At 36.0% G+C, this 12,963-nt stretch overlaps 1 protein-coding gene across 1 annotated transcript in view; it reads right to left on the minus strand.

Annotated features, from left to right (window-relative positions):
* The window catches only part of RYR2 (ryanodine receptor 2), a 416,925-nt gene that overhangs the window by 126,724 nt on the left and 277,238 nt on the right, over positions 1–12,963 (minus strand). The window contains 5 exon segments of the mRNA XM_056487752.1: positions 2,643–2,692; positions 5,673–5,794; positions 7,793–7,857; positions 9,368–9,483; positions 11,827–11,953. Coding sequence (XP_056343727.1) covers positions 2,643–2,692; positions 5,673–5,794; positions 7,793–7,857; positions 9,368–9,483; positions 11,827–11,953 — 480 coding nt within the window.

A 12,963-nucleotide genomic window follows, 5' to 3' on the forward strand; every position in this document is an offset into this window, starting at 1 on the left:
TTTCACTGGCATGTGTGATCATGCAATGGTACAGCAAGCAGATAAGAAAGCTGAGGCGACCTAAAAACATCCTACAAACATCACCACCCCAAAAGATCAAGGTTTTTTGTCGGATCAAACTTCCTCATTATTATTGTTATCACCTATTCCTGGTGGTAGGAATGCCTGTGCTGATGAGAAGAGGGCAGGACTGTGCTAATGACAGCAGGCATGGAGGGAAGTACTCCAAGTACACCAGAATGTGGATTAGACCATCACAGAATCATGGAATGGCTTGGGTTGGAAGGGACTTAAAGACCATATAGGTCCAAACTCCTGCTGTGGGCAGGGACACCTTCCACTAGACAAGGCTTGCTCAAAGCCCCATCCAACCCAGCCTCAACACTTCCAGGGATGGGGCAGCCACAAATTCTCAGCAACCTACTTCAGAATATAATGAGAATTCAGAGTTTCTAGAAATTTAAACAGTTTAAGAACTGAATCAAGCTACTTACACAAATTTGGTTTTTAAATTTGAGAAAATATAAATTAATATGTTCGATTCACCAAAATTATTCACTGAAATCTTTCCATTTCTGCCCAATAATACTAATAAATCAATAGTCTTCCTGATGTACAGCCACAGCTCTCAAACAGTAAATTTGTGTAGTCAAAATCTACTTTCACACTATAAAGAAATAATGATTCCATGCTAAATGATATTTCCATAATCTCAATGACAGCCTCAGATATCAAATATGACTACTTAAATTCACTCTGTAAGACATGCATGCTTAATTCCCCATTTTAACTAACTCCTATATACATCTTAAGCTACATGACTTTCACTAATGATTTTCATAAATGCAGCTGTATATCCAGAAGTACCATTTAAATTCACAGTAATATAAAATACCTATACAGCAAAAATACAGAATTCTGATATTTTTTATAGCAAACTGCACACTACCCATAAAAGTTATTATTGAGCAATGCTTGCTCACACAAGATGGCTTCAAAATGCACAAATAACTTTCTAGGCCCCAGCTGTGCTCAGTTATGAGCATTTTCTCCTCTTCTACACAGCTTTTTGTCTTTGCTGGAAGAAGTGCAACTCTCTTAATCAGATTTTCTCACATCATGCAATTCACTTCCAAGGGAAGGCAAACTATAAGGTGACTTTGACTTCAGTTATTAAGACCACAGTAAACAACCCAATCATGCAACATAGTCTCACAATGACCTTGTCACAATTCATGCCAAAACTACTGTGTTGGAATAAAGGTTTTGTACTCTGTTTGTTACTGCAGTCTATGAAAAGAGTTAAAAAACAAACTGTAGCCATCACTAACAATCGGCTGATCTTATCTGACTCATCTCCTAGAACTTGAACCCAGCCAAACAACAGGAAATAAGCAAGTTGAGATGTGGAATAGAAAAGAACTTTTCTTTAGTACTGAAGAAAGTTATGTTGACTTGAATGTTTAATTTCAACCATGACTCATTTTAGAAAAAAAACATTCTGAAAACCAATTAAGAAAAAAAAAAAAAGATTTCCAAAATTTTAATAGTATACCTGAGCTAGCTCATTCTTTGAAGAAACAACCTAGGGTATAAATCAGAGCTTATACGTAGGTTTGTGGCATATTCCACCCTTCAGGAGAAGCTGCAACAATGCCACACAGCTGCAGAAATAACTCCATTCCTCCTATGATCTTTTGGCTCTATAGGCAAATCCACTCAGCTCCTCCCAAAACATTTAAAAGTGATTATGCCACAAAACCTTCCGATCTTTCTTCTTAGTTTAATGTCTTTCATAACGGTCTGTAAAATTTTTAAACACCACACTGCTGCAGCAAGTGAGCTCCTTCCCTTCAAATTGAATGAAATATGCAGGAATTGAGTTAGATGCATGCTATAATAATCAAATTCTAATTCACTAGGTAATTACCCAGTTAGGTATGTTCATGGATACTGCAGTTTGCACTGCATCCATCATAGAAGCCGTGTGTGCCTAGGATGTACTATTCCAACTGTCCTAGCACCATGGCATAAGAAAAAATTGCAAGGAAAATGACTGTGCCACACATTGCATATAATGTACACACTTGATATGGACTTCAAATTGACTTCAATTCAGTGACTTGCACATGGCATAAGACAAACAGCGAGCTCCTGCCAAGGTCACATAGTACCAGAAAGAGAGTACACATGCGTATGTGGAGTCAAGCACATCTGGGAATTTCCAAAAATTCCACAGAACATAACTAAGCATTTCAGCCCACTTCCAATTTTCCCTAATGACTTTCCAATACAAGTGCGCAGTTCTGATTGTCAAATGTTTTTCCCAAATTATTTAGAATAATATTAAAGATCAGTAATTTTTTTTTACTCATCAAAATTCTTTGATATGATAATGAAACCCAAATATTAGTTAAGACTCAGAAAACTAAACAACCCCCAACCCTCCCCAAACTGAAAACTACAAGAGCTTTTTATTCCACCTAAAAAAGTCTTTGATATATCAGTCTAAACAATTGGTGGTCTGTGTAGACCATGCATTTCAGCCATGCAGCATGCAACAAAGCAGCACTCAACACAATGCAAAAATGGCAAAGAAACCAAGTGATGGCCATGCTAGTATTTGTCAAGGGTCTCCTTACCAAACAGTGAAATCCTATGCCTGACAAGAACTCCAAGTTTGCAGAACAGGCTGAAGACAAAAGAAAAATAAAAGAGAAGAGAAGGGAAAAGGAAAAAAATAAGGGAGGGAAGGGGGGAAAAGAAAGAAAAAATAACAGCTGATATATGAGCAGGAAAAGCAACATGATGTCACGCAGAAAGAATCAATTGTCTGAGCAGAATGTAGGACAGAATACTAAAGAAAGAATTTTCAAGTGCATATCCTTAACGAACATGGTTAAATAAGCACATATTATAATCAAAAAAACAAACAAAAAATTAAAAGCAAAGCTAATTAATATAAAAGCGTTCTATACAATAACCCACAAGGAAATAACCATCAAAGCTTTAAAAAGTAAAATGTGGTCATTGTGCTACACAGGATACCACTAACAATTTAAAAACATAAGGTAAGGGAATCAGATAAACTGAGGAGTGTGACGGCAAATGCTTAACTAGTTCATTTATGATCTTATAAACTTGAATATAGGAGGAATTTCTTTTCAAATAAGTTTTTTTTTTTTTAATATCACCTCTTCCATGGTTTAAAACAATATGATCAATGATTTTGTTTCACATGTTTCAACTATTTCCTGTGCTGATGAACAGCACTCCATTGAGAAAAGAGAAGAGTGAAATTTTGTGTTGATTCAGAGAAGCAGGAGCAAACTGCCCTACCCAAATTGACATGGGCTCCAGATTAAGAAGGAATTTAATCAATCTTCATGGTCTGGTTTGGTGCGAGAATTTTCACCATGAACATCCATTTTGGTGTTATTATTTTATGCTGCAAACCCCTTCATCTGCTATAAATGACATGAACAGTATCATGTCATTTCATTAAGCTACTTAATTAATAGGCACACTGTCTATTTATTAGCCTCTGATTTAAAAGCAAAACATACAATAAGCACGTCTGCACAGCCTATGAATGAGATCTGAACATGTTGTTCCATTGACAGACGAGAGCACGGTGTCAAATGGAAACATTTATGTCCAGAATCACAACAGCCAGGTTAATGTGGTATTGAATCCAGCTAATTAGCCAATGCACAGTGATCCACTCTAGCAACAGCAACTGCTCTGTTTTAGAAATGAGTCTGCTTGGTGTGTGTTTGAGGATCTCTGTTCACTTTTTATTCCATGATGCAGACATATACTATATATTCTTTTATGAGGATCTTGGATCACCAAGTCCAAGAGAAAAAGCTGTAGAGAAGCATTTTAGCATCTTATAGATTATGTGTCCATTCTGGAAAAGACATAAATAGTTCACTACTCTATCCTATGTTCTGACATACAAATGTTACTCAACTGACTGTACCATTCAGTAGATGCCACGCTTTCACAAAGTGAGACTGAAGGTATTACCTACAGTGTGTTTAGTTGAGGTCAAATAAACAAACAAATAAGTAACTCCAAATTTCCAATTCCTAGATTGATGTTCAGAACCAATTTCATGCAACTATGTAGTTCAAAAACTTGTAACTGAATGAGAAATTTGAAAAACCCAATCATGAAGAGGTTGGTTATAAATACAACAGAACATAATACCACCACATTTCAGGAAGAAGTCTGACCCATATTTGTCAGTAAAACTGATCTGGATTTACTGTACTTTCTGAATATCAAATGGCTGTTGCATTTGCTAAGACATTCATTGCATTATCAATATCCAAAAATTATACTTCTCCATAGCTTAATGAATGCAAGTTCATCTTCACTGGAGAAAGAAAGCAGCCAGGAACTGACTTAGATTGAAACAAATTCTGTGTGGGAGGTGTACTCAATAGGATTAGCAATTATTCATCCAAGATTTCTCAGTATCTTATTTTCTTCTCCTTGGCTGGCACATCTGGACAGCACCTAACCCAATCAAATACAGCAGCAGCTCTGATCTTCTTCAGGACTATATGTTCAGTAATCTCATACAGCTATATAGCATATGTGCATAAATCCTGAATCTCTATGCAGCAGGTATGCTGATATATCTGATATATTCCAGAAGTAGAGAGTTTATTGGCATGACTTAACTGTAAAAATACTGTTATCCAGGACATTACAGAAAATGAGCAGATCATAAGACTGGAAAATTATTTACATGCATACATTTTGATACAGTTTTTAATTCCCTTGAAGAACAGCATTCAGATAAGCTGCCAGATCAGATTAGTCCATAAAATGATGCAAAGTCAAGACAGCCATTGCTTACTTGAGCTTAGTATTCTGCTAGGAACTTCACTCAGTATTTACACAGTCTTGCAAGCCCTGCATGTCTGTATGACCACCAACTGGCTGTCAGCCTCAAACTACAGCAATACAATATTGTATGGTTCATGCCCAAGAACAGCCAAGAAGGCAATCATCACACTGCTCACATTACAGGTACTCAAGAGGTCCTGTGTGAAGCTTGTAATCCACCTTACTAAATGGGAAATGTGGGTTTCAATTCAATCAGAACTGAAATGAAAACATCTTAGAGAGATGGTCTTAAAAAAGAGTAACTTCTGGGAAAGAATCAAGTATTTCTGTGATAGTACTACTCATTACTATTTATTAAAGAGCAGAAAGAATGCAATTCCCTTATTTTTAATTGTTATGAGGGACATTAACAATTACATTTCTTGAAACTTGGCTACAAATAAGTTTGGCTTATAAATCTAACATAAAATTTTGCAGGAATAATGATTTCAGTATATACCAATTTCTAACAGTGAAAACTGATACATAATTGTATAGCCTGTGCCACAGACTGTGCAAGTGTTTCACAGTTGATATAAGGGTAAATTGAAGTTCTCGGCATGCTAAAATCATCACCTTTTAAACAGCATATAATAATAACTCTGTACTCCTCTCTGTTTTAAACAATGAATTTTCCTAACAGGAAAAGAAAGTGGAAAATGTTTAATTTGTTTGTACATAAAAATATCTCTGCGCCTCCCACAATCAACTGCTGCTCTTTAAAGACCAACTCACATATGCATAGACATTAATATTAATTTAAGCTTTACCTTGTCACCATTTCTTTCTCTTTATTAGAGGCATGGCCTCCACTGCTGAGAGGCCTACTTGCTGAAGATAAGAAATACAGGCGATGATTTTTAAAATACTGATCAATCAAAGGGAGCACAACCTGAAATTATACCAGAAAGATTTGTTATCTCAGAACCTTTTTACTGTGTTTTGTATTATACTTGGTAAGTCACAACTAAAGACAGGACATTTCAAACAGGTTTTTGGTCTTAAAACTTCTCTCAGTTTGGATTTTTTCTTCAATAGCTATTTCTCTGAATTTATTGAATATTCACAGCATTTAATATGTCATCAAGAAAGCCACAGAAAAAAGTTAACATTAGCACTGGGACTTACCAGTGGTCTTTTTTGAAGGAGTAAAAGGCAGAAAGTATAATTTAATTTTATCTCATAATTTAAGATTTTTCCTATACCATATAGCCAAATACAACCATTACTCTTCATTTGAATGCAAATTTAAAAAAATTCACCTACAACTTTCAGCACGCTAACAACACTTAGTTCCAGATTTTTCAAATAAAACTCCCAAAACAACTGCACTTACTAAGGGCTTGTGCCACAGAACTTTTCCTGTTTGCTTCCTGTAGTGGTTATTTCTCTGTGCCCACTACAGATGTCAGCCAGGGGGAGATAAAAAACAAATGGCCAAAAAGAAAATATGAAATTGGTTCCTTTTTGGAGCATGGTCCATAAGAGAGTGGAATGCTAGCTTCTGAGTCTATCAGCCTGATAAATGGAAGTAATCTAAGGAACTGAAATAACAACCTACTGCAAAGGATACCAGAGTCAGAAAATGCTGCAAAGAGTTGTCTTTTCTTATTGACTAATGAATTGAAAAGGCATCTTGAATACGCAAATATCATACAAGCCTTTATGTGTGAAAGGCATCAGCAGATTTTCTTGGTTTACAATGTGTAAAACCATGACAGAAAAAGGACAATTGTGCTGGGAGAATTTCATAACTGTCAGGAGGAAGGGGAAGTGCAAAGTCCTGCTCTTGGGGAGGGATAATTCCAGTTACCAGCACACACTGAGGGCTAATCAGCAGTTTTTCAAAGTAGGGCCAGGGGATCCTCAGTGGACAGCAAAGAGACCATGAGCCAAAAATGTAATCTTATTGCAAAGGCAGCCAACAGCATCCTGAACTAGACAGAGTGCTTGTCAGCAGGTCCAGGGAGGGGATTCTTCCTCTGCTCAGCTCTGGTGAGACCACATCTGAAGTGCTGTGTCTGGTTCTGGGCTCCTCAGTACAAGAGAAACATTGACATGCTGGAGAGAGTCCAGTGAAGGGTCACAAAGATGATTAAGGAGCTAGAGGATCTTTCAAATTACAGAAGATTGAGGAAGCTGGGACCCAAACCCAAGGAAGAGAAGGCTCAGGGAGGATCTCATCAATGTGTGTCAATATCTGAAGGGAGTGGGTAAAGGAGACAGACCCCAAGCTCTTTTCAACTGCAACAGGACCACAGTCAATGGGCACAAACTGAAACCTGGTAGGCTCTCTCAGGCCATCAGGAAACACGTTTTTACTGTCAGAGTGACTGAGCACTGGCACAGGTTGCCCACAGAGATTGTGAGGTCTCTGCCCGTGGAGATACTCAAAAGATGTCTGAACATGGGTCTCCAACACTGCTAAGCAAAGGGCACTTCCAACCTCAGCCATGGTGATGGAGACACCAGCATTGACTGAAAACAAGAGAAATAACTACCATGACTCTGACAGACACACAGCCATGTTAATTCCAGTTACTATTGCTCATACTAACCTGCCTGAAGACTTTAAAAGAGAAAAATCTTCAAAATCAGACAAAGCCGGGAAAGAGAAAATGTAGGGAGCTTTTGAATAACACCATATGAGCATCTGTGCATCATGGAGCAGGAAATAATGAGAGTAAAAAAATATAGTCCTGTAATCTTCCCACATCTACACTTCATCCCACATTGTTTTCAAGCTATTTTTATTCCTGCTGGTTTTAATTAATCAAAGAATGAATTTAACACAGAAAAACACGACTATAACAATGACAGTCACTAAAAAATATGTTCTCACTTCTGTTAATCACTATGTTGACAAAGAAAAAGTAAAAATATACTGTACTTTGGCAAAAAACTTGATTTCTTGTTCATATGGGAATTGCTCTCCTTTGCCTCTGCTGCCACCATCTGCAGAGAGAAGAAAAGTAAGTTCCCTGTCATATATCCTAATTACAGTCTATTCTACATTTTTTTTAGGAAGTGTACAGTACAAACAAATAATACTGGTCATCTTTATATGTAGATTTAAGGTACCTCAAATGCTACAGGCACTAATTAAAATGGCATTTTATGACTACCTTGTTGGAGGAAAAATAACAGCAAATAAAATGTATAAATAATTGTCAATCTTCATAAAAGTGTAGGCATCTTATAGTCCAAAGAGATATGGATGTTTTTGTGAGATAAAAATCTGGTGCTATGTTTATCTTTTCCTGTTACAGGTCACAATTTGGAAACCTGAACTCAGATTATAATAAAACACCTTTCTCCATTTCTTCCCAGGAAAAACAGAATGAATGAATTTTCATTCCTCATTTGTGAACTTGGAACTAAAGAACAAAATTAATGGTCGGATCTACCCAACTAAAATTTAAATTTCTTCACTCTTCCCTTACTATAAAAACCAAAATCTCTTTCACAATAACATCTCTTACAGCTCCCAAACTATTATCATTTATTTCATGTCTTCTTTCCATTAATCTATTGAGGGTCTCAAATGGTATTTGTTCCACCAATGCTTCTAGTGTTTCAGTATTTAATCATTATCATTCTTGCAGTAATTCGAAATTTATGTAATTAAGAATGATGAAGCCATGATAATCAAACATTAACAGCAGAATCAAGCAGTGAATTATCAAGATCAGACTTTTGCTATTTTAAGTAACCATGGCAGATAATAATAACTTATAAATTTGACAAATCTCCACATTGTTTTCAGATGAGCACTGATTTATTCAATCTCCCTGATGCTCCTGTTACTGTCATTTACAGCATATATGACTATGAGGCATAGTATATGTTATGTGTCATTGCAACTCCCATGGTCACAACAGAAGCACCATCTGGCCAGTTTTTTTGGATTTTACTTCTCATGTAAGAAGCTGGCTTAGGTCACCAAACTTTTGCATTTTTTTTATCTTCACCAAAAGCAGAGAATGTTAAATCCTTCATAGCGCTGTTGACAAAATATGTGCTGGTTATTTGTGAAAGCACATTCCCACTGTGGGAGTTTGTTAAGAGGTTTCTCTACTCCCTTTTTGAGAGAAAATTTCAGAATGGTACAAATGACTGGTTTCATTTGCTCTCTGAAAAGGGGATTATATGTGAATAACAACACGTGCACATGTGAGAGATTATAATTTTGTGCATAAATGTAAGGGGGCAGCTAGCTTTTTTTTTAAAGAATGAAAGTCATAAATTGTAGCTGAAAATTTTTAATCTGATGAACGAATATGGGAAATTGGAATGAATGGCAGTTTTGTAACTCCAAAATTCATGATCTTCATTAACTACAGGAAATGAAAGGGAAAGTTAGTCCAGAAATGTACTAATATTTAAAAAATTTTTCTGGTTGATTTTTATAACATCAGACATCTTGGCTAATAATTATTTTAAAAATGTGCAAGGGGTACTATACCAAACTCCAAAATGTACTGATGGGCTTCATCCACGTATCTTATAAGCTGCTGAAGGAAACTGTAGGCAAAGCGTTTCTCAATGGAAGGCGTGTCTAACTCCAGGTCCTTGAGTCCTCTGTAAAACAGAAGTGAGTAAATTTTTACACATGCAGAAGGACTCAAAGCCATCTTACCTCTCCGTGTAGTCCGACATCATTTCCTCTGGTAATGTTCATGTGCTTATTAATATAAGACTAACTTGTGTTTGATGCAAACAACGCTCTCACACTTACTTAGGTTTTGAGCAATTTGTTAAGACACAACTAGATTTCCCAACCCAAAAAAATTACACTTGTCAATCAAAATAATCCACTGTAATTATAATTTCTTTCCATTACTTGTAAGGCGTTACTATCTTACATTTCTCTACACGGACTGATTCTTGGATGAGGAAGTTTGGAAGTTGAAAAAATACTGAGATTTAAACAATCAAACTAGAAGTAAACCTACTATCCATGACTCTAACTTTTCCTGAAAAATCTGCTTGCATTGGATAAGTTTTGAATAGCTAAGTAGCATTTGTGAAAATTCAGAGGAAAACCAAAATAAACTGATGGAACTGCTTTTACAGCATGTTCCATCCATCTTAGTACCTAGTCTGATATAAAAAACACATTTTCTTTCCACAAGAATGAATCCATGTCATGGGATGATGTCCCTAGTGACAAGGTGGCATTGGCATAAGCCTTGTTTATGCAGGATCAGGATTTAACTGATGGCACATGAAAAAGCCATTCTCAAACAGCAAGGGAATAGGTCACACCTCATCTCCCCCTGACTCATGCATCAATTATATTGGTACTCAGCTAGGTTGCAAGTTTAAAAGTATACCTACTGCTTATACATGGAATAGAATTGCCTGTGTTTTGCACATCTGTGCTTTAAATTAAAGCATACACCTAGAGACACAAATCTGGTATATAAAATAAAAAGGAGACAACGCTGGAGAGCAAAAGTCTCAAGTTTACTAAGGGACCATTAAGAAACTTCAGACACAACTTCAGAGAAGGCCACCTGAACTTTGGAACTCCTAAGAGGAAGGAATATGAGAATTAGGATTATTTGAGCAAGGCATATATGGCAGAAAATACAGTGGTGAGCAGACCAAATTAAAACATGAATTGAGCCCTTGTTTGTTCAGACAAGGCAGTTGTCAAAGGTGCAGCAAGTACGTCGAGTTTAACATCATGGAAAAGACTCCATTTAACCAGCACGGGAGGGAGCAGATGTAGCAAGAGCTATTACTGGACAATGGATGTGTCCAAGTTAATGGTTATTTACCATCCCTCAGCCTTCCACTCCCAAAAAAACCCCAAAAGCCACTTTTCCCTTGTGTTTAACAGGAACAAAAAAGTTTAGTACTCCTTAAGGGAATAAGGAAAGAAACCTTTGCTGTCTGACATCCTTCTTTGTTCATCCTACTGCACTGACAGGAATTAAGCTCAATTACTTCAGCTAACATAAAAGATTTTACCAAAATTACTAGATTACCTGGGGGACTCTAGAAACAGGCTGGAATTATGTGATAGAAAAGACTTGAAACAGGCATATTTTAGGTAGATGTGCAGGGCTAATTAATTCACGATTACTTAAATTGATCTCAGTGATTGTTTCATTCACTTACTAATGTTCAAGTTATGCACAGCTCAGATGTGCTTTCAGCCTTTTCTAGTGATTCTGATTTCCTAAGTCATACTGATGAGGCAGAAAAAAAAATCCAAATCAATTAAAATTTTATTCATGCTACATTTAGGAGGTAAATACACCATATTAAAATGAATTATGCATGTTATTCTGCAGACTATTCACTATTACTACATTTACACTGTGGATTGCTTAAAAATTGTTTTAAAACATCACTTTTCACTTTTAAAATATTTTAATAATACTGTAAATGAACTCAATTGAAATAAATGAGTCATATGTTTTAGAAATAAAACTGCCTTATCCAACCAATTGTCTAGAAATTCGTTTAGAGAGGGACATGTGCTTGAAGATGTTCATGAACCTGTAACTAAGACTTAATAATTCCATCACTCATAGAAAACTAATAAGTTTACTAACAGCTGGATGCACAAACACCTGCTAGAAGGAAAAAGCTGCAATATTGAAAGGGAAGGTAGAAGACATACAGAGATTCTGGAGAACTCTGCCTTCCAAAAACCCTGCTGCTAACTCTTGTAATCCATTTCTTCCTTACAATGTTTTATATGAAGGAGCTCATCCTGAATCCCAGATACTGAAATATTAAAAAATATTTCATATAGAGTTCTGGTTTGCTAGAAGAAACCCCAAAAAATGAGCAACAACAGAAACCAAAAAACTCCACCACAACCAACCAAATCACAGAACAAAACAAAAAAGATCACTGAGGACTATTAGACACCTTCTGTGACATTAATACTGAACTGAGAATTACCTGGAGACAACATATCCATTAATCTGCAGAAATTTCAGAATATCTTGTGCTTTTTCTCTGTCCTTGGCTTTTTCTTTGGCTGTGAGTGTATCATAAGGAACAAGAAGGGGATGGTTGCCTCCTCCTACTACAGAGCATCAAGAGAATTAAAAATTAAAGAGTTATCTGTTGACATGGTAAGTCCCAGTATGTAAACGTACTATCACAATAATACACAGCACATTACAGTAAATTCTAGTCTGAAATAACAATATAATTGTATGTTTCTTTACAAAAACCTTAGAAAATATTCATACAGAAACCTTAGATATGGCTACATCATTCTAACATATTTGCTATAAGTACCAGCAAAATACACTGAACCTATTGCAAAATACTCTTCAGGAAGAAAAAAATGCTTAACTGTTAAAAACATATATTATAATGACAAATCTCCATTAGAAGCCTTTTCTTCTATCACTACAGCTGCTTCCAGCCCTCCCATTCTGCAAAACACAACAAATACTATACAGTATACTCATTGAAGTGCTTCTCATAGGTAAAGTTCTGCTTTCAAAACTGTGAAATGCATTTGAAATACTGAAATATCTCATCTTTCTGTAGCCTATGACTTCCCAAACTTGGCCCATCCTGAGGCAACTTATCCTGAGGAAGGTTTTACAGAAAAAGAATAATATAGAAATTAAAGGGAAATATAATTGAAGGCATGGGGATTTAAAGTGTTGATCAAATGCACTTCTAGATATAACTTTGCTTTTTTGTAAAACCTTAACTGCGATATCTTTTCTGGAATTTTTCAAATTTAGACCAACTTTGGTGCATACAATGAACAAATAGACACCTAGACACCTTCAGATAAGGTAAAATACCATCTTCAATCATTTGCAACTGAGAACTTGTTTTCTCCACGTGCTAATATAGTGTTATATAAAAAAAAGCCAGCTTTAACACAAATAAAGAAATGCTTTTAACACAGATGAAAAACAGTAAATTACACAATAGATGGGAAAAAATTTCATTTAGGTAAGCATTTTTACATGGAATCAAGTATCTGCTCTAGGTTTTTGCACTTGTCAATTCAACACACGATATTTGCAGTACTTGTAAACACTCTTTAGATCTACCTGCAATAAAAGA

Source organism: Oenanthe melanoleuca, chromosome 3 (assembly GCF_029582105.1).
Source record: "Oenanthe melanoleuca isolate GR-GAL-2019-014 chromosome 3, OMel1.0, whole genome shotgun sequence".
NCBI classification, from domain to species: Eukaryota; Metazoa; Chordata; class Aves; order Passeriformes; family Muscicapidae; genus Oenanthe; species Oenanthe melanoleuca.